At 35.3% G+C, this 25,981-nt stretch overlaps 3 protein-coding genes across 6 annotated transcripts in view; 2 read left to right on the plus strand and 1 right to left on the minus strand.

Annotated features, from left to right (window-relative positions):
- Positions 1-3,067, plus strand: part of LanA (laminin subunit alpha) — a 147,546-nt gene extending 144,479 nt beyond the window's left edge. Inside the window, exon 59 of the mRNA XM_071590876.1 lies at positions 1,108-3,067. Within this exon, the coding sequence (XP_071446977.1) occupies positions 1,108-1,379 (272 nt within the window). The 3' untranslated portion in view covers positions 1,380-3,067. The remainder of the gene's footprint in view (positions 1-1,107) is intronic.
- A 5,007-nt stretch (positions 3,068-8,074) lies between these two features.
- On the plus strand, positions 8,075-14,206 carry LOC139691968 (peroxynitrite isomerase THAP4-like). The gene is made up of 4 exons (XM_071589942.1): positions 8,075-8,445; positions 8,601-8,801; positions 9,807-9,984; positions 12,388-14,206. The coding sequence occupies exons 1-4, from the start codon at positions 8,284-8,286 to the stop codon at positions 13,173-13,175; spliced, it is 1,329 nt and encodes a 442-aa protein (XP_071446043.1). The 5' UTR covers positions 8,075-8,283; the 3' UTR covers positions 13,176-14,206.
- Positions 14,207-19,944: 5,738 nt separating this feature from the next.
- Fhos (Formin homology 2 domain containing) overlaps positions 19,945-25,981 on the minus strand; it is a 323,913-nt gene continuing 317,876 nt past the window's right edge. The window contains exons 25-27 of one of the 4 annotated variants that reach the window (XR_011701760.1): positions 23,546-23,690; positions 23,382-23,459; positions 20,684-20,706 (exon numbers count right to left, since the gene is read on the minus strand). Coding sequence is in view for 2 of the 4 variants with exons in the window: in XM_071590659.1 (XP_071446760.1) it covers positions 20,633-20,706 (74 nt within the window). In the remaining 2 variants the exon portion in view is untranslated. Of the gene's footprint in view, positions 20,707-23,381; positions 23,460-23,545; positions 23,691-25,981 lie in introns of all 4 variants that reach the window. The other 3 variants (XR_011701761.1, XM_071590660.1, XM_071590659.1) reach the window with 3 other exon arrangements.

Consider the following 25,981-nt stretch of genomic DNA (forward strand, 5'->3'; position numbering starts at 1 on the left):
TTAATGTGTTGACTAATTCTGCCTTCTATAGCATTCAACACAAAACAGATTGGATCATTTCTCATTCTAATCATGATTGATTATAATTAACCCAAACATAACCAACATGATGAAAGTATAACTTGAATTATTGCCCTAAATACATTTGAAATTACAACGTTTACTTCATTAATATTTCCAAAAAACAGTGCATTGGATATTGTATGATTGCATATTTGAATGGTTTATTATGGTGGTGTCTGAAATAGTTAGTAACTAATTTGTTTGATGATAGAATGTTCTGTGCAGCTGAAGTTTTTTTCTCGTTTGCTTAAAATTTGTTAAAAAAGTGTAACGGTAAACTGTATCTATCTTTTTACATTACCAATCTTATATATTGTTGGGTTTCCAGGATAGAGGTTAAACATGAATTGGTCAGTGCTACAGGTATAATTTTATACTTGCTTCTTTTCCACATGCATGTAAAAATAAACCCAGCCATGGGTTACCAACCATGGCATTCAATTAGATCATTATGCTACTAAAATTACTAGTTTGTTTGAAATGGCTGAGCATAAATTGTCTCTACCATGTAACATTGAGCTATCTTAATTGAGAGATCAAGACCATATGGAAAATAGGAGGAGTTTATGAGAAAATATGCCCAAGAAAGTGGATTTTGGGGAGAATATGGTGGGTAATAAATAGGAAGAATGTGTAATAGCCAAAGTGCCCACTACTTACTACATCTAAAAAATATCACTCTTAGATGATGCAGCATTTGTAATTATTGATGACCAACTGAAGTAAGCTAGTCTGTAAATTATGAGAGAAAATTGCATCTTTCTGAACAGTAGTATTAATTTGATAAAATGGTGGTAAGTGGGGTAGAGGAAATTAATAGTTATATGGCTTCAAAGTACATACCATAGACTTTTTGCACACTCACAAATTTGATTTGTCTGTTCATATGATTAAATTGTTCTTCAGATCTAGGACTTAATTGACAAGGTAGTAGGTGGTTTTAGTGAAAATGTTTTCTTTTTAAATGGTGAAGAAATTTAAATTAATATTATACTAGAATCTGACTTGTAAAAATCAATTTTATTTCCTTCTAACCATTTGCAGCAATAAAGAACAAGAATATGGTGTCACTTGCTGTGGACCGTGAGCACGTTGAGCCTGGAATCGGCGAATATGGTTCATCATCCACAGACACAGCAAATCCTCTCTTCCTGGGTGGGCACATGCATGTTGTGCCAGCCCGATTCCGTGGCATAGAAACCAGGCTTCCATTTGTTGGCTGTGTACGCAATGTTGTGATAAATTCAAAACCAATCCAATTGTCCGTGAGCCAGGCAATTGGCAATGTCACCATGGGAGTGTGCCCCACCAATTAGAAGTAATGCTCGAATGTGGACTCATTTCGTTTGAAATAAATGGAGGATGCTCTCAGTAGTACTTGTATTTCATTTGAGTGGTGAAGTTTTGTTGAGAGATCTTTAGTACCTATTACATTTTTTGCATTGGTTTTATGCTCTCATTTACCATTAATAATGGTGACATCATTGCATGTAAACAGGAACTAAGTTTTGAATACATAATGGAAATGCCTTTTTTTAGCAACTGTAAAGAATGCACCCAGGCCACATACAATGATGTCATATTCCAGTTACTGTGTGCAGTTCACCACTAATCCTCTGGAAATTGGGTAATCATTATTTTGATATCAATTTGTAGGCAACTACTGGATAAATGATAAAATATTGAACAGTAGAAAAAATGAATAATGAAAAATTCAAAATTTTCTTTACAAAGATATTTGTCTGTGATTGCGGGAGCCTTCTGTTCTAGTTTCATAATTCCATTTTGGTAAAATTGAATTAAAATTCCAAGTTGACGTTGAATTATATGACACTTAGGGTAAATAATTCAAACGCATACTAATGTGGAACTTGATATGCATTTTTTAAATATTTCATATATAAATGCAACTGAAGAAGTAAAAGTAAAAAATGTTATTGTCTTATTTAAAGACTAACATTTGTTATCTCCCCTGGCATATAAGAATCTGATTACTATAGCTAATCTTCTAAGTACATATTTATAGTATTCAAAAATGATGTGGGTATGTGTTTTTTTATTGGAAAAATATGAACCTACCTATCGGAGGAGAAAAAGTCTCTTTCACAATTATTGCTGCAGTGAATAAGTTTAAATTGTTTCTTTCATTCTTGAGATTATTTAAATGGCCTTTTATGTGCGGGAAAAGAGGTATTATGTCATTTAAAAGAATAAATCTTAACAAAAAATCAGCATCACCCTCTTTCGTCCCCCATTGCTGTTGTTTTAATCAATTGTATTACTGGTATGATTCAGTAAAAATAATGCCTTTACTCTTTGTTTATAATGACCAAGGATAATATTTAATATGATTACTTGGATGTTATTATTCATTTAGTCTTCTTTATTTTGACTAAAATGAACTATTATAAATATATGAGAAATAAAGTGTTTTATGTACTGCTGCAGGATCACAGAAGGTATGGTAGGTACCTAGGTACTTACATTCAATTGAATTGAAAGGATCCTTTGCAATGGGTATTGCAAATTAAACCAAACTGAAACTTTTTTCATTTTGTGGAGTTAAAACATTAATTTATGTCAATACTACAGTTAATTCAACATGAAATTGGAATCTTTAAATTAAGTTCCCAAATTAAAGCTTGATGGTGCAGCGATGTAAATTGGCAGAAACAGGAATTTATTTAACAGATATTTCAAATTTGTTTTCCACAATTGCTAAACATTGATTTTTCTTTTTAAATTGTTTTGTTTTAGCATTTGATATTGGTCTATGGAATTATTTTCCTCTGCATTGCTTCAATTAGGTATATTTCCTTTGTAGAGTGGTCAAGGATAAGATAGTTGAAATGTGACATTTTTTGAAGGGGAGTAATGCCATAGCTAATAATAATGAAAAAATCTTATGTCTTGTGTATCACTTTCTCTCCATGGTTTTTTGATTAATAACCAAGGATAAGGGCAACATTAAAAATTGATGTCAATAAATTGGAATTCTAAGGTCTGGTAAAACTTTTTCTTTGTGCCTCTAAAATATGAAATGAAGGAATAGTCTCAAAATAATATCCTTGTACAGTTTATTCTTAAATACATAGTTTTGAGAAATCCCTTATATTCTTCAATGGAGTGGAAGTAGCACTTGTCATATTCAGGTAAATAAGCCAGAGGTAACAATGCCATTTCTATTTCATCTCCTTTCAACAAAACACAACAAATTGGAATTTATGATGCACTATAAATTTATCATCTAATATATGACAAGTGGTGAAAATTGGGTTTATATACTTTCCCCTATGAGCATACTTTCTATGTACATACTTTCCTCCTTTTTTCCAGGCAATATTTTTGATGGTTTCTTGTCTTGCTTCATGTGCTCCTTCAATTTCCCACACTTGTTATTTTTTTTGGAGCCATTCATCTCCAATATCTTCCACAATAATAAAAGTAAAATGCAAACAAGACAGGGTTTTTCTCAGAGGGGAGGCTTTCATTGTACATTATATAACTATTGAGGAACATTTGTGAAAATATGTTGAAGTATATTTTTTGCCAGAATTTCAGTCCATCTCTCACCAAGATATGTGTACAGCATCATATCAGCTATGTCGATTCCACCCATTTAATCATTATACGATTGTGTAATTGATGGTTTCACTACCTTTTTCTAACATTTTCGTTTTTGAAAGTTTTCACTGTTTTCTTCAGTGAGCATAGTTGGCAGAAATATCTCTTCACTCCTGCAGTTAATTTCTCTGTCAGTTGTTTGGATAAAAATTTGTGCATCTAAAAATGATACCAGTGACATGACAACCAAGCTTATACAAGTATTTGCCTCTGTTACAGGCATAACAAAAATCATTTATGAAAATATGATAAACTTTTCTTAGGTAATTCCCCATTTTCAATAATTTCATCACTACACTATATCCTAGGCCACTTTTTGGATTTCAGTTTTCTATACTTCACATGATGTATTTCTGCACTTCACTCTGTATATTTAAAATGCCTAACAATAGCTAACTAGAGAGTCACACAACATCCTAAATTTTACACCCCTACCAACAGTTATTTGCTAGATACTGCAAGAGTTGTGTATGGTTCTTTGTTCCAACCAAGCTCTCGCCAACTCTTAACTGCATATGTAGAGTGTAACGGTGCCTGAACAAGAAATTGCCATGGTTAATGAGAGGCTAGATTTTGGAGCATTTTTTTGTATCGGCTAGGTGGAAAAATTTTAAAAGGCAGTTGTGAAATCAAAATACAAATTGTATAATTTGACGCATATGTATATTATTATGCTGAATAATTTGGTGGAGATCGTAAAAAAACTATGGATCTATAGGAAAACAAACATTTTTAAAAGGAAATATCTTATCTTTTATTACTGGCAATTATTTACAGCCTATCGTTTGTTTGCAAAACCTCTATGACGTGACCTCATTACACGTCATCATGAACCGGTTATTGGAACAGCACTACACCATCAAATTTTGTATTAAACTGGGCACCACTGGGAAAGAGACCCATGATATGCTCAAGGCAGGTTATGGTAATAACCCCATGAGTAGATCAGGTGTTTTTGAGTAGCACAACTTGATTCATTAGGGAAGAGAAGATGTTGAAGATGCCAAACATTCAGGACAACCTTTGATTTAAAAAAGTGATGAAAATCTTGCAAAAGTGAAAGTTTTGTTGGACAGGGACTGCAGATATAGTGTTTGCATGGTTTCCGATGAAATTGGCATCCAAGCATGGGAAACCTTCTGTCAGTGGGGTGTGGACAAAGGGGGTGCTACTTTGAGACTTTTGAGTGAATATATCAATTCTGGCAATCTATTTTTTTTAACCGACTCACCCCTACTACTTCTGGGACCGACCTTGTATCAGCTTATACAGATATGGCCTCTGCTATTGAAGAAAAGCTGATAAACTACAGTTTAGAAAACACCTTATGTTCTTCTAACCAAAAAACAAACATTTGTTTCATTGTCATCATGAGCATCCGTCAGCAATGATGAGAGAGGATGACAGATACTCAAAGTTATCTAAAAAAGCTATGCAACATAGAAAATATAAGGTGCTAGCATAAAAACAACCAGCTTATAGATCTGCCCCTGGAACTCTTTATGCACACCCCACCGGTCAGTATATAGGCCCACTGGCATTAAAAGGGCTGGAAAAAGGAAGGGTCCCAAAAGCCCTTTGGTATATTTATCATTGCATTATTCATTTTTGATTACCTTTCTTCCAGATAGGCCACTGTTTTTGATTATTGAAATACAATATTATCAAATTCCAAAGAAACTGCGGGAGATGCCGCAACAGTAACTTTTAACGGAGTCATCCGCTAATGTGCATTTCAATGCAACAATTTCAGAGCGTAAAAATCATTCGCCTTGACTGGGACTCGAACCCAGATCCCTCAATATCCGGTCGAGTGCTTTAGCCACTTAAGCTACCGAGGCGTCCTCTTAGACTCTGAAATTTTGGGGCTTTTAAAGGAACTAGATGTTATGACGAAATACCGTACATACAATGTCACATGCAAAGGCGAATGATTTTTACGCTCTGAAATTGTTGCATTGAAATGCACAATATTATCAGTTTGAGGGGAAAGTTATGAATACAACTTATCAAATAATAATTAATGAAATATGCAATCAAACATCTTTGCCAACTCACACAGAGATAAAGTTATTTATTTACATGTTTCAAAAGCCTCATATATTATTTCAAAAATTTGCAATTTCTACCACCATAACCAATGATTTCACAGGTTGAAAACCATACTGATAGAGTAAAAAATTGTTGGTTTCACATGTTCATCATTTGTTCCTTAATTGTAGACTCAAAGACCTTAGCCAAAATTGGGACCAAAGATATGTATACGTCCTTCATGCATAATCACCCATTTAAGATATACATGAATTATTTTGCCTCCCTTTTTGTTGACCAATAGCTTTTATTGTATTTAAGAAAATCGGGGAAGGTAGCTGGTAATAGACATTCATTGATGGCCCCAGCCAATTGTCAACCTAAACCGAAAGGTTGCTAGTCTCTTTAATGAGATAATTGCAAAGTCCATACATATACTCACTTTTGGATGCTTTAAACTTTGTAATAATGCTAACAAAATCTCAATGCAACAATTACAGAGTGTAAAAATCATTCACCTTGACTGGGATTTGAATGCAGATCCCTCAATATCTGGTCGAGTACTTTAGCCAGTTAAGCTATCAAGGCGTCCTGTTAAGTTCTGAAATTTTGGAGCTTTTAAAGGAACAAGATGTTGTGACGAAATACTGTACATACAATGTCACAGGCATTCGTAGTGGTGCGCGAGGCACCACAGTCCACAAGGTTAAAGCCAACTTTAACCAAGTCATTTGGTGAGTTAATATTTGAAAGGATAGAGTAGATATTTGTGACAAAATAATTGTTGCATATATAAACACAATATTATCTTTACCCAGCTTAATTTTTTTAGTGGTAGTTTGTTTGACAAGTTCCCAGGCACCTTAACGTTGGGTTTTAGCTTCTGTAAGCTAAGATAGATTGGATTTTCTATTTTCATCTATTGTATTTTATTTGTATTCCTTTCTTAATCCTTGTATTGCAGCTTGATCATAGGATTGTTAGTTTCCTTTGTCTTAGCATCCAAGTTAATTATTTTCTCCCTTAAATGCTATTATTTCTGTATAAATCATTTACAAGACTTTTGGTATTGAGTCTTGTCACCAAAATATAGCCAACTAGCAGAGTAATATTCTTCAAATTAATGTATGAATAACATGTAGAGCATATAAATGTATACAATTGTTAAGTCCCCCTCCTAATTAACAGAAGCATTTGACTTGTGATAAACCCCCCCCCCAGGGATTATTGGAACAAAAAGGATTCCCATAAATTATTTGGAAAGCATTCCATTGATAGTTTAAAAAGTTTGGACTAATAAATGATCTATTTATAAATATAGAAATGATGGTGACATCCGAAAATATTTAATTTGCAAATCGGTACATGTTACCATAATACAAATTCAGCAGTATTATTGACTTGTTATTCCCTGAGATTGAAATAGTAAATACATAACAAGTTGAACCTAACTTATTGTACAGAATGTTTGCATTGGTTCAATTTGAAAGATTTTACCTCAAATAAATGTCTTAAAAATTACTTGCAGTAAATAGTTGAAATGATTAGCCTGTAATTATTACAAGTACATTATCATTTTATGGCTTTAACGTGTGTGAAATAAGCTATTTCACTTTAATGTATGGATATAGATAACCATCACTTGCAGATCGTGATTTGCATTAGTAGCACTATGTACATTAGTGTCATTAGAATAAAAATCAGGTTTCATTCTTTCAATAGCATTTGAGCAGTTGTGCAGTCCATTAACACAAACCAATAAGATGGGTGATCACAGAACCGATACCACTTCTCTTTTTAATTAGTATCAATGGATTAACCCCACTGAATACTAATTCACCTATGTTACTTTGATGAATATTATTTTTGGCTCATGTGCTTCCAGAGCTGCTCCTCTATACTAATCCTTTGAATTTAAGTAAATTCCTACAGCTAATAATAAGAAAACTTAAGTAATCTCATCAAGTTTTCTTATTATTGGCTATAGGAATTTACCTAAATTCGCAATCACAGCCAATGGCTCACACGTCTTTTTCAACCTTTGAGGATAGATGAGCAGATTGTTCTCAGAAGCACAGTGCCATTTACTCCATACAAGATGACCGATCACCCTTCCATGGAAAGACCATTGCAAGAAATCAATAGTTTACTACCAAGTGTATTGAGCAAATGCCACTGTTACATAAATATAAAAGTTGCACTTTTAAAATTATAATAATGAACGGGAAAAAGCAATGGAACGCTTTGTATCTCCCGGGATTGCACCCCATAGTTCCATGAGTAGCCGTCCCACAGCATGGGACCATCACTGTCGCAAAAATTTGCTATGTGATATTAAAACGTAGTGCGCCTTTGAGGCACGGTGTATAAAATAATTTAGTATATTAAACATGACAATAATTTCAATCACCATTCGCAGGGGTGTGAAAATAAGGTTAAGGAATTCATCATGTGTAGAACTATTTGCTGAATACCCGAGTAGATACTGGAATCGCCTATAATACCTAAGAGAGTGGAGAAAAACATTAATTTTGCTCCAAAATTTTGTCATTGTTTCATTTTATCATGCCTCAGTGCTGTGCAGTTGGTTGCTTTACCCAAGCGAAGAAAGGTGTTAGGTTTCATGTTCTGCCAGGTGGGTCAGGGAATGAAGAAAGACGAAAGATATGGTTGGAAAGGATTTCCCGAAGTAACTGGACTCCAGGCAATGACTCCCGTCTTTGTGAGGTATGTCCAGTTGAAAATGATATGCATTTAACTAGAATGAAATGTTTGTAAATGATATCAGGAATAACATGCGCCGTAGGATAAGCACAACCCTGATTGAAGTTCTGTTGGTATCTGATTTGAGTTGATTTCTTTCTCGTGGAATGCAAATTTAGAAGCACTTTACCGCTGATCAGTATGAGCAAAATAGAGCTGATGGACTGAAGAAATTAAAACCTAATGCCCTGCCATCAATTTTTGCCCGACGGACGTCTACAAAATCTCGGGAACCATCAGTGAAAAGAGCTAAGCCAGGTCAAGGCAGCAAGGCTAGGTCTAAAAGAAGAATAAAAATGGCCAAAAAGAATGGGGATAAGGTAAGTAGAAAATATTATGTATGCCATTGGGAATGTTGTACACTAAATCATTGACATTGTAAAACATTTTGTTTGGCGACTTGCGCCCAAGTATTCTACCATAAATTACGAGAATAACGTCCATACTACTGCATTATACTTTGTGACGACCTATGACTTTCGTGGGGTTATCATAATGATGTGGATGTATTGAAGATTGGTTAGAGGATAGATCCTTTATAAGGATAAATTTAAGTTTTCTTATCGTTGTTTAGCTACTTCATGCAACTCTCATACACCTGACATCAGACCTTTTTAGACATTATCAGATCTTCCACTCCAGTCTATAGTTTACTTCAAATTGCAGTGCATTCCCTAACTCCATTTTCCAGATGTTTAAAAGAGTATAGTTTAGTGAGCTCATTCTTGCTAATGACTTGTCCTCCTCTGTAACCTTTCCTCGTTCTCAGCGCTAAATGCATGAAGCAATCCTACTCAGCTATATTGACACCATGCCACTATTGAGCCAATTGGATCCAAGAAGCTGTAGAAACCGGCAGCTCTCAACTCACTTGTACCCCTTTACATTCCTTCATTTCCGTTCCTTGCTAACCCTTGAAAAATAAATTGGCTTCAAAAGATTTGTAAGCTTACATCTATACAGTATGAACCATTTTTCATGCATTAGCACTGATAAAACTGTTTTTTTTTAATTTCAAAAGTAAAGTCAAGTTTAATGATTTCCCATTAAGATTTGAAAATTGAAAATAATGAGAAGTAGAAATGAACCCTTGAAAAACCAAGGTGGATTTGCAGTTTCACGAGCCTTATATGGATGAGTCACCATTGATATTTTATTGAACTATGGTTATTTATTTCTAATTAATCCGAAAACAGCCCTTTGGCCTTTCTATCAGACTGGTTTTTAACAATGATGCATATGTATATAACAGTAGAAAGCATTTACAAACCCCCAAATTTTGCTGTTAAACTAAGCATTTTTTTTTGCAAATAATCTTCTTTTAGGTGCATATCCCACCAAATGAAATTGATGATGGAGGAGCAGATGGTCTAAAGATGCTCAGTGCCATTCCCAACCCATCTGCTGACCCCCCACCACTCCAAGGGAACACCTCTGCAAAGGGAAGCACTCCTCTCAACCCTGAATGCAGTCTCAATACTGGCCAAAAATCTGCAGATGATGGTAAGCAATTTTACTGTAGCCCACGTTGTAGTATTTTTGTAGCCTTCAGAGTGAATATTATGGCAAATATTTATGAATGGGTATGCCAAAATGATTTCAAAATTAATACGCTGAAAAGCAATTTAAAAAGATACTATTATGTGTACTGATTATAAGTACTGAGCCAGAAACAAAACAATAGTAGGTAAAGGATTTTTTAAGTTTTTTTGTAGAAAAGTGGGCACTATTACATTAATAATAATAAGAGAGGCCAATTGATATGTCTTATAAAAGAGCTCATGTGATTTAGTTCACGTTTGCCCTTACTCTGCTAAATTAAGCCTTCGGTGGAATTTGAGGCCATGGTGTGCAATAGTGACTTCTAAATGATTGATTCAAAGTATGTATTTCCTCAAAACATTGCAGCAATATTAATAATTTATTTCCCCAATTGACAAATACATAGTATGGTACAGAATATCACACATTATGTACTAGTTTAGGGTACATGAAGTAGTACAGTAACTTAATAATTACTAGCCAGGAAAAATAAAATTACACCTACGTGCGTAACTATGTGCTCAATATAAAATTCAATATTACCCTGAATTGTTGTAGTCATTCACACTGCAAAAACATTTTTCATTCAAGGATGTAAACAATTTCTTTTCAAAAAGATAAAATGATTTCTCTTTTTAAACTAATGAGAAGCCTATTGAACATTTTGATGCACAGAGCTCATCCCTTGGGATGTGTTCTGTGCATCAAAATGATGAAGATGTTGACCAAGGGACGTGAAGGTCCCTTGGTCATCATTGTCATGCTAGCAGACACTACACACAGATGATTTCTTGTCCTAGTCCCATAGGTGTGAGTGCCATTATTTGATGGGAATAGAGCCATGTTCTTTTTTACAAAAATTACTGAATTATAAATACACAAGGGACTATTAATATGGCAAGGCTTTGAAAGAGTCGTCTGCAGTGGGCTCTATAGGGTTTAGTGTACATGGGCCTAAGCAATTTCTTTTGAATAATAAATATTTTAGTTAACTTAGTTGATGACCCACTTCCCAAGGTGATTATTATTATGCCATATGATACAAGAGAATAAAATAGAGTAGTAGTAGAGCATGTAGACCATAGTAAGCATTTTCATATGGAAAACTTTCATGTGTAAATCATAAAGGCATTGTGTATGTATTATCCATTTCTCTCAAAAGAAAACTGCACTATCCATCAAATAAAGATCTTATTTTTTCCAAGAAAATAATTAATGTAAAATAATGCATATGATGGAAGGAGTATCTTAATTTTAATGGCTAGACTTATTTTAAAGTTTTGTTTATGATTCTCTTGCATAATATCACCTACTTGAATGCCAGGATACCCCAAGGAGAATAAAAGAGAATCAATTGAAAGAGAAAGAGTTTCACATTCTTGCGTGCATTGTGCTAATGTATTGGGTAATACCAATAGCTGGAAATTTAATGTTTGTCCATTCTTACCTGTGGTATGGCATTCATTTTATTCTTTTATTTCCTAAATATACTGCAAAAATTACTGCTTTAGGTCAATTTGCTTAGCATTTTAATGGAAAGATAAAAAGGCATTGTAAATTGACTGAAAATGTGCAGTCCAAAGAATTATGTATATTTTTTAGTTTGTTATAACAGCTGAATTGAAAGATCAGTTTCTTTTATCCCTCAAATTCCAAAATAATATCTAGGCATGAGGAAATGTCATTTCTCTTGGGCTTTGGTCATAATTTAAGAAAGTTCATTTAAATAACCAAAGAAAGTAACTACAGCCATTGAAATAAACTGGAAGGGTGCGCTCAGTCTTTGTTGAAAAAAAGTTGTGAATAATCTGGGTTTTAATAAAAGTATTTAAAAATTACTTTTAAATTAGGAAAGACAGTTAACAAAAACACTCACCCATAAGGATTTCTGAACCATAGTGATCCTACTGACTTACATTTAAACGCACACTGATGGGTGTTTTACTCCGGCAGAAGTGACCTGTTAGTAACACTAACATAATTTAAAAGGAAAAATAAAATGTAGATGCACACACTCTCATTCCAGGTTGCTTCCACAAGTGGCCCATTTGAGTTGAATTACTTATTTGAGTTGCCCACTTAAAGAGTATCTGAAGGTTATGAACCTTGCCATGCGTTATGCTGACTGTAAAAACTACAGTCAACATCTTTTTATGTTCCTATTTTGTTTAAAGTAAATCAATATGTGTATGTATAAAATAAATCAATATAAGTATGTATAATATTAATTGTATGATAATTATTTTTTCTTATTAGGCATGGATCATACATCCATGCATGTGGAATGAAAACTTTTGAGGAATAGCACTTCTTTATTTCGTGAGTTGATATTGTAATTTTCAAAATGACTCATTTTTTTCACAGGAACTCCAGAGAATGTGATAGAGGCTCTGATTGTGGTTAAATCTGAACCAGGGGGTGTAACCATTGAGGAGAAGTCTGTAATAGATCGTTTTGCAGGCTCATGTCTTCAAGGTGAAGGTTTGAGCCATCAGCACAGTGTCACTGAGTCCCATGACTCTGTGAAAGGGGGCACCAAAATGACTGCAGTGCTGCACCCTGGAAACCAAAAGGGCATACTGCCATCTACTGAAGTGCAGGACAATTCTGTTTGCACAGATACCCTGAGCGCTAACCTGCAGGCACCCCAAAACTGTATTCCACAGTGCCCCACGCAACAGCCCATTGATTCACAGCCAATCACCATTCCCTCCACTAAAACCTTTCGGCCTTTGGTGAAGCGGCCCATCACCTTACCCCCAGTCACTTTACGGAAGCCTCTGACCACACAGCAGTGTCAGCCCCCAGATATACATGAAAGACTTACCGCTGCTGCTGCAGACCGAAGACGAATAGCTGAGCTCTGCAGGAAATTGAATTTGATGGGGAGGAAATTGAAGCAGATGGAGCACAAAATGGAGAACCTTAGGCAAGGTGTTAAGAGAGTGTTCAATGAAGATCAGCTGACTTTCTTGGAGTCTGGCTCCCAGAGTGGAGTGGTGTGGTCGAGTGACACAATAGTCAAGGCACTTGGGTTGAGGCATGCATGTGGTGTGGAAGGCTATGAGGCCCTCTTGGAGAGTGGGTTCCCACTCCCATCGGAGAGGACATTGCAGCGACGGAGTAATGACTGGTGCCTTGCAACACCTTGAGGATGACCTCTTTGTGGGACCAAACATACCCAGTAATGTACAATTGGTCAAGGGAGCAGCTAAATCAGTGGAGGTTGGCTTGAATTTGTAATTAATTTTTGGTCACCCTGATTTGGTCATTTTGCAAATGAATAAAATCTGAAGTGTGAGGGCAAATGACTTGTCCTCCTTAGTTTCTGAAGTTTGTGGGTTAGAATTACATTAATGGTATACTTGGCTGTGATTATTATATAATGTTATTCACTTAAGTATTTCTCTTAAAATCCATGCCTGGAACTGTATGTTGAATGGCATCCTGATTTTGTTGCCACCTCGTCGGCTGGAATATGTCTGGATCATCAAATATCAAATCATTATGGAATTATGAATAAATACCTGGAAATAGGTCCTCAGGTCTGACTAAATACTCATTTCTCGACTTTCCAGGGGGGAAATGCTAAATTGTGAGTTGGAATAAATGCTTGAAAGGAAACACTTGTTAGTCTTTTTCCATTTTTAAAATAAATAGTAAAATATTACTGAACCATTTAAGTTCTTGACTTATCCATTTTGTGTTACCCTCCAGAGGGTGCAGTGATTTTTCACTGTATTGAATAGGTCCTGGTTTGAGACCCTCCTGACTGTTTAATTTTGGAAGGACCACAAAACATTGCCATCATAATCAGTGCAAATCTAAAGAATTGAGACTTCAATCTGAAATCGGGAATTTTCATTATCAGTCTCAATTGATAGATCATGGCTTGAATGTATGATTATTTCTAGGGGAGGAGAGATATTGGAGATCCTATCATCTTACCTACACAATACACCCATCAATTAGAGCAAGAAACCAAGAGAAATGTAGTTGAGATCCAGGGGGTTCCAATCAAAGAAGGTGAAATACTTAGTGCTATCATCCATCAGATAGGCCTGGCAATAGGAGTTCAAGTGGATACATCGGACATCGATTACGTCTATCGTGTGAGAACTCGTAGTGACTCAGATTGGCCCCCCATCATTATGCTTCGATTTTTGAGGCAAGGAATGGTTAGCGAGTTCCTTAGCTGGCAGAGAGTTAAATGCGACCTTAGTACATGCGACATTGGGTTTAATAACGTCCCCAATCAGACAATATACATACACGAGGCCCTCACACAATTCAATAGGAAACTTTACGCTAAAGCCAGGGAACTCAGAAGAGCAGGAAAATTCAAATATCTTTGGATACGAGGAGGAAGGATTTACACGAAAATAAGTGACGGGGGGGAACGAAGTGTGATTATCTGTTTCGAAGATCTCAGTAATTTCAATTAATGCCTAACTCCGCAGAAATGTTAAAAATGTGCCATGTAAACGCACAGTCATTATTCAGACACCTTGATGAGTTCCGGAACTACTTTTCTGCTCGAAATTATCATGTCATTGCTGTTTCTGAGAGTTGGCTTAACGAAAACATCTCCTCGGAATATGTCAAACTAAGTAATTACAATATTCTGCGAAATGACAGACCAGGAAGAGTTGGTGGTGCTGTTTGTGTGTACTTGCACGAGAGCTTATCATATAAATTGCTGTTAAAGTCTGATGGCTCCCCCTTCAGGCCAGAATATATGTTCATTGAAATAGCTGGAAAGGAGGGTAAAATATTGTTTTGTGTCGTGTACAGACACCCCAAAACAGGCTATATGTCTGAAGACTTTGAACCTTCCCTGATCCATCTTCTTCCTAGCTACAAAGGCGTGATTCTGTGTGGTGACTTTATCATTGACATCATGAAGAAAATGCACAATAGCACCTATCTCAGTGATCTATTATTTAGTTGTAACCTATTCCTCATTCCCTACCAGCCCACCCATAATCTTGTGAATAGCAGTACCCTCCTAGACCTCTTTACTGTCAACAACATGTCCAAGGTTGAAGAGTATGGACAACTCCATGTCTCTTTTTTGTCTGAACACGACCTAGTTTTCATTAAATATAGATTTAAACTGCCAACTTATAAACCTAATTATATGTGTTTTGGTGATTTCAAGAATTTTGATTTGTCCAAATTTGCAGCAGACTCACTTGAAACTAACCTAAGTGAACTTTTCAACACCCACCTGGTGGATTAAAAAATTAATATCTTCAATACAATAATCATGCAACTCTTGCACCAAATAAACTTGCAACATGCGCCAAAAAAAGTTATTCAGCCAAAACGTCATCCAGCTCCATGGTTAACCTCCGAAATTAGGAACTTAATGGCGCTTAGGGATCGTCTTTGCCGTAATTTCAGAAGAACTCAACTCCCGAACCATCACGAACAATACAAAGTAGTTCGCAATCAAGTGCAGCACCGAATCCGTACCGCTAAACAAAAATGCTGTTTCGTGCTTTTCCGATAAATGGGACATAAAGTCAACTTGGCAGGAGCTGAGGCACCTCGGGCTTGGAAATTCTAGACGTCCTCCATTCAAAATGAACTTCTCCTTGGATGATTTAAATAGCTACTTTCTCACGTCTGCTTTCAAGGATGAAAATTATGACAAGGATGGTAACCATTCTACTCAATCCCAAAATAATCTCACTTCATTAGATCATGCATTATTCTCCAACTTTGATGATGGAAGGCTTTATTTCCCCCACTATACACCTGAAATGCTGATAACACAAGTAAAAAGTTTAAAATATTTAACAGGCATCGATGGAATCAGTGCAAGAATGCTAAATGTTATTCTCCCAGTAGTAATGCCTATGATACTAGACATCTATAGCTGTTCACTCAATTACTCTATATTTCCTCCCTTATGGAAATCTGCCCTAGTTCGACCGATAATGAAAATAACAACTCCGAAAGAAAAGTCTGACTTTCGACCTATTGCACTTCTTTGTTCTATTTCCAAACCTCTCAAGCGAATCGTTCATACAGTTACAGTGGAGCATCTTACGTGGCACAATTTCTTCGATGAGTATCAGTCGGGCTTTCGTAAGCTCTATAGCACTCAGTCGGCTTTGATAAAGGTAACTGATGATATACGCAAATCCATAGATGCAAAAAAGGTAACAGTTTTAGTCCAATTCGATTTGAGCAAGGCTTTTGATTCAGTAGGCCACGGTATACTACTGGAATGTATGAGCAAACTCAAGTTCTCTTACTCTGTCCTTCGCTGGTTTCGCTCCTATCTGTCTAATCGTCAGCCAGCTGTTAAAGATGAAGATGGGAATTATCTGTTTTCCAACCTGTCCTATGTGGAGTTCCACAGGGGTCAATTCTTGGACCTTTATTATTTACTATTTTTATAAAAGAACTAGCTACCATAATAACTCATTGTAAACATCAGTTTCATGCCGACGATCTACAGATATATCTTGAGTCCTACCCATCTTCATATATAGCCATTCACTGATGAGTTGGATATCCTTGCTGACCAAATCAATGGCATGGTTAAATTCAGTCAAGTCATTCAGTATTTCATCCTGTAAACTATGGAACTGTTTGCCTAATAAAGTAAAATTATCCAGGAACATGTTTGAATATCTGTCTACCACACTATCAAAATGACCTTATTACTGTTCTATCAGGCTAAATATTTAACTATTGTTCTTTGTATTTTTATGTATGTATTGTACTATATGTTTCGTTCAACTGATTTAAATTATGTTTTGTGACTGGTTTAATTAATCTTATTCTATGCATTATGTAAACCTGTTTCACTCCATAGGTTTCAAAACCTCATGTAACATGTATTCTGCTCCAAGGGACTTTGCTCCCAGAGCAATAAAAATTGTTTATTATTATTATCTTAAGTGAGTAACCTGCTTATCAAAGACATAAATATAATTTTTTCCCAGTTGACTTCCTAGTTGACTGCAATCACCAAAACTTCGGAAAGAAATTCTTGATTATTTCATGCACATAATTTTTCTTCACTCTTAAGGGTAATCGAAGGGCATGGTAGTCTTGTAGGTAGAGCACTGTATTACTGGCCAAAGGGCACAGGTTTGATTCTGGGTGATGCCGCTGGAGAACCTCAGCTTCAACCAAACTGACTTTTCAGGTACCAGATATTCCAGAGAAACCACAGGTGACACAGAAAGGATCTGGTCCCAATACCCTTCTGTGTGGTATGTATTCCCATGCCATTGGGCTTAGTATTGGGTGAGCTCTACCATCAACTACTAAACCAACATTTGGGTTGATAAAAATAAGGTATGAGGAAAGTATAGAGTTAAGATTGCATTTTCCTTGAAAGCCTTAATTTTCCATGGTAGAGCTAATGCGTATTGTAAATTGTGCTTACTGCATGAGTGCCAACTAGTAATTAGTGACTAACTGTACAACACTCATACGCATAAAAAGGATGATGCATGACCGGTCACCCCCATTCCAAGCATCCTATCGATGAAAGGCGGGTCAATTAGTTTGCGGAAGTAGTGGAGTAGAGGTAGAAAGGTTGCTGACCTAACACCCTCTGCCACATGTCCTTGTGAAGTAGTGCGTAGATTAGTTTGGGGGAGCGATCAATCAATTGGGGAAGAAGATCATCGCCTCCTGGGAGAGACAAGTGTAGAGGGTTTGAAAAGGTCAAAGATGTCACATCTATAGATCGGTCAGTCGAGGTCTCATCTGATGATCACAGTGATACATCGATCGACTACCCGAAATGTGTGACAGTATATGCAAACATGAACGCCTTCATCTGTAGGATGCAACTTCCCTTCGCATTCTACATTACTAAAATTTCCGGAAAGTGATGAGATAACCAATTGAAAAGAGCATTTAATCAGGCAGCCGCAATTATCTTTCATGAAAATTTTAGACAAGATTCAATGCGTAGATCATTTTTTACTCTATGGGTTTATTAATCTTTAAAAAAACTGATTTCCCAACAAGAAAAGAACGTGAGATTTTTCGCATGTGACATATTTAATTTAACTAATGAAATTCTAATTTTTCTAGTCAATTTTTGAATACAAAACAAAAATAATACCTGTAGTATTAGAAGAGAGAAGAAATCAACCAAAACCAATTACATAGAAAACGTTGGATGAAATTTCGTGTGATACCAGGTGACAAACTTTCTGCTACACACTTGATGTAAACTTTCCAGCATACTATTAAAAAGTACAGTCTCCTGTGTGCGGTCAGGCTACAGCTAACAGGATCATGAAGTGGACACGACTTAAGTCTTAAAGGCAAGTGAAATTTTCCGAGGCTGCACTCCTCCACCACTTCTATTTGGTCGCCCTCTAGACAGTTGGCGTAGAGCTTCCTCCCCCCTTTTTCTCTGGATTGCAAAGGTGTTTGAATTTCAGCATAAAACTAAAAAGAGAGGATGTGAATTGGTCATCTCTCACCCATTTTTGAAAACATGTGACCAAGTTATCAATGGTGGCGATTTATTCAAGACTCATCAGGACAAGCAATTCATAATATGCATTAGCTCGACAATGGAAAATTTAAGGCTTACCAGGCAAATCATTACATGAAGGCGGTCCCAGAAGTAGCCGGCCTGACCTAGAGATGGCGGTAGTTGTTTGCAAAATATCACTGTATGAGAAAGTATGTAATCTCTAAAGCATATGTCAAGTTTGAAGATGCCACGTTACTTAGTATTTGTTTGGCAGCCATCAATAGTGAACGTTTGCAGTGAATTTGTGAAAATGGAGAAAATTGATCGTTGTTACGTGATACAATACTTTTATTTGAAAGGCCTCCGCCCAACCAATATAAAAGCTGAACTGAATTCTACTCTGGGTGAGTCTGCTCCTTCCTTTACAATAGTAAAATATTGGGTATCAGAGTCTAAACGAGGCCGTATGAGCTGTCAAGACGAGCATCACATTGGTCGACCAAATAAGGTGACGACTCCAGAAACTGTGACGAAAATCCACGAAGTGATACTAGATGACCCTCGACAGAAAGTGGGCGGGCTAGCAGACATAGTAGGCATTTAAAAAAGTGCAGTACATCGCATATTAACTGAAAATTTGGACATGAGAAAGCTGTGTGCAAGATGGGTGCCGCGTTTGCTCATACTCGAGCAAAACCAGTGTTGTGAAGATGTTTCAATTGAGTGTTTGACAAAGTTTCAGAGCAACAAAGCAGAATTTTTACGCCGTTTCATAACCATGGATGAAATATGGGTCCATTACTTCACAACCAAGATAAAAGAACAATCAAAACAATTATTCATTGAATGTCTTCAGCTTACCCATAACAGTGCTACTGTGGCGTTTGTTAATAAAACTTTTAAAAAGCAATAAAATTCCTTGTAGACTTAAGGCTGCAAGTGTATGACCCACGTCACTTTGATGAGTAATGGAATGAAATAATGACAACTTTTTTTGCTCACCAGATGCATCAGGGCAAAATATATTTTGTTTAAAAAAAATGACCTTTAAATGAATGTTTAATTTTACTGTATGATAGAGAGATTTTTTTAAATGTCACCTTTTAAAATTTGATGCTGTGTGAAAATCATTTGTGTTTGCTTTGCTATGTATGACTTTTCCTCTACATAGTGATCATGTTATATAGCCATTTTAATCAATGTAAATTCCCCATTTCTTAGTGGTTTGTTGAATAATAAAAGTTTTTTCTCATGCAAAAGTTTACAAGTGGCAGGCTTCATTGTTTACATATATAGTTTATAATTTTACTCTTAAATGTAATTTAGTACTTTTATAAACTGTTGCAGTGATGAATGATGCTAGAGTTTGCCTTGAAAAATCATTATAAATTTATTTATTTCAGTTCCACTGAAAATTTAAGTTTTCCAGTCATAATTGTCATAGAAATCAAAATATCTTTTATCAAAATGTATAATAATTTATTTCTATGACATTCTAATTAATGTTTGAAAGTTTCTGCAAAGACAATGTTCATATCATAGGCACAATTAGACTAGTTAAGATCACTTTTGTTTAACAAGTAATAAGCCTGAACTCATATTTGCCATCCAGTCACATTTCATGCATACATTTCACACTCAAACAAGCACTCAAGCAATGACTATCTGACATTATTGTGGATTAAAAAAACACCTCATTTTCAACTGTAAAAACCCTAGAAAATGGAGGTGTGACTCACTGTATCTGTTTCAGAAACGTTACAAGTACATACACTGGCACTTTGTTTTTCGCAAGTTGTGCTCATCAAGAACACAAAAGCACAATGCAAATGCATTTAAGATATCAACAGCTTCCTTTTTCTCCTTGTTGTGCAGAGCATCACACATGTGTAATAATTTATCAAGTGTGAGTGCTTGATGGGACTAGCTTTACACTGTATCACAATATTCCAGAGACTTGGTGATAAACATCTTCACAAAATTTTCCTTCCCTGAATCCTCTTTACGTGAGTATGTACTTTCATATGCAGCTGCTGCTTAGGAATCACTGCTTCATTGCAAAGGCAAGAGATGTATATATATCTTATCACAGGTGCATGAGGGAAAATCCATGCCTCATGCTAATTTAGGCATAGCTTTCCATGGTTAATAGCCTTTAATGTAGGCTGCTAAGTGCTGCTTCTCTTCTTCAGAGAGTCCATTCTTTAGAGTCCGTCTTACTGAAAAATTAGAAAGATATCATTAGTCATGAACTTCATTTGTCAAGACTTATAAGTCTACTGTACATAACAGCATGCCAGGTTATTTTTGCTTTCTGAATCCATGTAATGCAAATCACTGTAAAATTGTTAACTTGCTATTACAATATAAGATATTATTTTATGAATGAACTGCAATAAAAATTTTACAGGACATACTAGACTACACATTTCAGCATTATTGTTCGGCATTTTTTTAAAACAATTTGTTGCTTGAGGAACTATACCACTTTATAAATGAGAAACAGCAATGGTATAAAATGCCTATTAGTGATTAGTTGCTGAATTATTTTTATAAAATGAATGCATGGTAAAAATCAAAAACATGTTAATTTCAAAAACACAAATGACCTGCAATAATGTACCTACTTTAAAGCCATGCATCCTACAGATCTGTCATGTCATCCTGATACATTACAATATAAATGGTGCTATGACGGAACCATAATTTGTTTTTCATCAATTTGGAGTGTGAAATGAATGTGGGGCTAATAAACCTTTGTGTGTTTATAGTCAATTTTCTTTTTCTGCATCATAATTGCATTTAGGATCAAGCACATTTAAACAAGTAGAAGTTTACATTGATAATTAAGATGATCATTGATAATTAAGATGATCAAGTAGATAGTATGTTTAATACTGACGTAAATATGTTTTAGTTTGACTTAGATTCAAATGGTATAGCTTCTTCTAAAATTTCTGCAAGCTGGTGTCGCTGATTAGTGTCATAATAGTTGATATCAATTCATCACAACAATCAGGCATTTTTCATACACAACACAGCATATGGTTAAATATCATGCAAAGAAAAAACCTATGTCCATCAGATTAATATGGTAACATTGCCACAGCAGTGCCACCCATAAAATATATATCATCATCAATATATCAATCCTAAGGTTGGTTTCCTGCAGCCCTCCATTCCTCTCTATTCTGTGTTAATTATATCTTCTCTGAGCCATGATAGCTCCTCTGTGTTACGTAAATTTTAATTAGTCCTATTACTTGCCTCTTGGTCTTCCACATATGATCTACTCTTCAATTTTCATGCTATTACCTATTTTTCTAACTAATCCATTTTCTGCCTTGTGGTGTGTCCAATCGTCTAATTATTCTTTGCCTTAGAGTTCTGAATTTAATCCTGCTCTCTTCTATATACTTCCTCGTTCCTCACCATTTCCTGTCTGTCATTTAATCTGCAGGATCATCTAACCATTATGTTTCAAAGACTTGGGAATGGCAACTTTGTAATTCAAGTCCTGTATTCTTTATTTTATCAATAGAATGGGTGTTATTTTGAAAATTTACTACAGGGATGATCTTGCTTGCATGGTCAAATCCACCTGAATAATGACTTCTGTATTCATATGTTTTATATCTACAATTCTTCATTCTAAGAGATTTTGCATTGCTGCATTGTCTGTGGTCGTTAGAATCCCTATCCACTGTTAACACCTCATTTTCTATTCTAATGTTTACTCCTTTAGGTTCTTCACCTTGATGAAACTTCATTGTGACTTCAATTGTTGTCCTTGTTCAAGTCTACTTGTGTTGTCGTGAGAATTCACCTGCAGTACGCTGAAGAGTGCTACTTTGTGGCTGAAATATGCATATTCATATTAACCTTCCTAATCCCTTCCCTTATTTACCACTTACCCCATCCTTTGACTTTTGGCGTTAGCCAAATAATCTCATTTGTATTTTGTTTTAAAAGGTTAACTGTTTACTGCTATTGGAGTTTTTCATTTATTCATTACTACAAGCCGGAAGAGCTCAATTCTATCAACATTCAATTAACTTATATTAAACTTGTCACACTGCCTTGGCTTATTGCCTTGCTTTGGCTGTCTCACCTTTACTTTAAAAATTATTAATGAAGACCACTTTGCCTATTTATTTCACTGATATTTTAGTATGATTTAATGGAAATTGTTATGGGTAGAATTTTATTCAAGAGAAAAGACATTTTCATGTATTCTCTTCTTGAAATCATCCTTCGTTAAATATGTATCCTCTTTTCCTATTTTTGAGTGCAATATATATCTGCATCAGCATCACTTGGTGTCTTGATTCATAATCACCTTAATTCTCTACTGTTTCACACATCAAAACATTCACTGGATGACATATTGAAAACTGGGATATTTCAGGTTTCCAATTATAACAACTCGAAAAAATAAATGAGAATTTTAATTTTATTCCAAGATGGAGGAACTCTTGAAAATTATTTACCAATCAAAATGGATAGGAATTCATTATTTCTGAAGCAAGATTTAAATGGTTGATTAAAATTGGTAAACACTATGGGTTGATTCCTTTTTGATAACTTTAATTGAGAAAAAGAGTTAAATAATACCAGACAATAAGAAACTCCTGTTAGATCAGTTAACACAATGTCATTAGCAACACTGACAAATTATATTACATCAAATTTGGATCAGCCATAGTTTTAATATGCTATTTATTCTCATAATGATAAATATCATCTTTGGCACTCAAGAGTCTTAATTCCATGCCTATGAAAATGATTAATTGAGGGTAAAGACACAAAAGGACAACAGCCATGCATTTAAGTCAGATTTTCTCTGTCACACAATTAAAAAGAGACACGAGAGAAGGAATGCAACCAGACATACCGCCGTGACCTAACTATTCATTGCAAGCCTCTGCGAGGAGCTGGCATACATTATTCTCCCGAGTTCGTGACCGCTTTACTGAAGGGGTAAGGAGAGTATGAGAACAAAAGCATTAGAGTTTCTCAAAGCATAAACCAGAGGAAAAAATATTTGATATGACTGACCAATGTGTGGAACTAAGTGAATTTGATAGAAGAGAGACTTCCACCATTCTGAAACAGAATCCAATTGGCCACCACCATTGCTGGATTAAATAAAGCCATTTCCTGGTAACAGCACATCTTGGTCAACGAGCTAAGAGCGTGGAGTCTAATTGAGCAAAAGATGAAATCAGAATGGAAAGAGAAAAAAAACAAGTCAAGTCAAGTGTTTGTCAAGTCAAAATATATGAGGTAGGTGTCAAGTCTAAAATTAATTGGGTCCAATCATTCATTGGACCCAACTGGAATGTATGCTATGAAAAATTTCTAACTGAAACCATGTAGATATCATATAGAAAGTTGTCTTAGCATATGGAAATTAAATTTTTCCTCAAGAAACATTCAGACCTTTGTCACATACAAGTCTTTCCCATCAAACTATACAGGCTCCTATGACAATCATTCCCCACTAATTTACAAAAACACAGAGGGATTATTATGGTGACTGCAATAACTGCTGAAATACATGATAAATAAAATAATTAAAACATTATGAAGCTGAAATTTAAAAGGTCTTGTAGACTTAGGGGAGTAATTGGGTGTATTTTATTCTCTTGGCTTCATCTTCAAGAATTTGAACATATATAAAGGTCTGCACATTATTGAGGCTTCTCTGGGTTAGCATTCAAGTTGCTTTAGTAGTAGTAATTAAGAGAAGTGACCAACTACTGAGATAATTTGTGCCTATAGAGATGGGTAGAGAATAGATTTTCAGGTAATGAGGGGAGAATGGTGGAGGAGGCATGGTACCCTTAGGAACCTCACACCAACATTAGTTTACTCTTCATGAAAGGCACCAAGTAGTCCACAGTTAAACCTCCCTATAATAATTAGTAGAGTAATTATGATGTAACTACTAATTTTATTGAAGGGAATACAACTTACACTCTCACACAATGTTAAACAGCAGAAAAGCCTGCATATTTTCTTGGATGATGACAGGACATATTAAACATAGATTAGCAATATGAATCATTCTATTAGAAAATTATTTTTTGCACTAATTTGACTGTCTTATATGCAGAAATCAAGGATGATTCGTACAAAGATTGAAGTTTTAACCAATGGTAGTCTTTATGGAACTGGATATAAAAGAAAGGGTGAACCCACAGAAGAGGACCAGAGGGGGTGAAAAAAGTTATGAGTTCCAATTGACATAAGAAATGAAAGAAATTAATAACAATATTAAAGTAATGAGGAGTGATAAATATGAGCTAGAAGAGGAGAAAGCCTCCTTTTTAAGCAGTTAGCAGCATTGCACTTCCACCATCTTACTGGCAACATTAATCAGGCAAAACAAAATCTAAGTAACTTTTGGCCATTCTTCCACCAGTTCTTTCACCTATATTTTGTTGACGTCTTATCTTAAATTTACCATGAAAAACTAAACTGGAATTTGAACACAGCCAATTGATAATTTTCACTCATCTATGTTAACCACTTATGTCCACCACCATGCCATCTACCTTCATGGTAAATTTCTGAGGGTACTTAAGCAAAATAGTTAGATATTCCTCCCTCTAGTAGAATTAAGTGAAAAAATAGTGTGGCTTGTGCTGGAAGAGCCAGTCTTGTGGTTGCTGCGGATGTGGCAGAGGAGGTGCTCATACAATGTTACTTTAGGAATAACTCATTAAGTAATACTACATAGTTAATATTAATAGTACTTCTTATTCTTATGAATATAGCGGTTACACATACACCTGTTGATGGCCAGCTACTGCAAGCCGTATCCTTTTTACCCCCAGCTGTTCTCTTACCACTTCTTTAACTTCCTTTCCTTCCATAATTCATGATAGATCATTAAATTTTAACGCATGATTATACAATGTTTGCCATAGGAAAAAGCATGATTATACAAACATAAACGATAGCCTAAGTCAGTATGTATATTAATTTTGGGTAATACACAGAGAAAAATCCACTGGATGAAGCCAAGATTCATACCCAAATATTCCAATGTTTGTCATGAACATTAACCAATTTCATCACAATTCTTCACTGCAAATTCCATCAGTATTTTTGTGAACCTCAGCGAATTCATTTGATCAGAAATTGGAATATGTTGGTTTGAGTGACAGATTAAATTAAATTACTTTGGCTTAAAATGAATTTCTGAATATGTATTAGCTTATGCCAGTTTATGTCAAGTAGTGTAGTATTTGTTCTGCGATTGGTTTTGCTCTCTTTTATCTTCTCCTTTTTTCAAACATTTTTGGTCTGTTTTCTCCCATATAGTTTTAAACATCTACAGTATTTCTGTCTGGTAGGTATATAATTTAATTCTTCTGAATATTATATATTTTTGACTTTTTAACTTTGGATTTTCTTTTTTACATTATCTTATAACCATCTAGCGATGGTTCCATAATGTGTTCATACTGATTTAGAGGAATTCGT

This window comes from Hetaerina americana, unplaced genomic scaffold (assembly GCF_022747635.1).
Source record: "Hetaerina americana unplaced genomic scaffold, ioHetAmer1.1.p SCAF_4, whole genome shotgun sequence".
NCBI classification, from domain to species: Eukaryota; Metazoa; Arthropoda; class Insecta; order Odonata; family Calopterygidae; genus Hetaerina; species Hetaerina americana.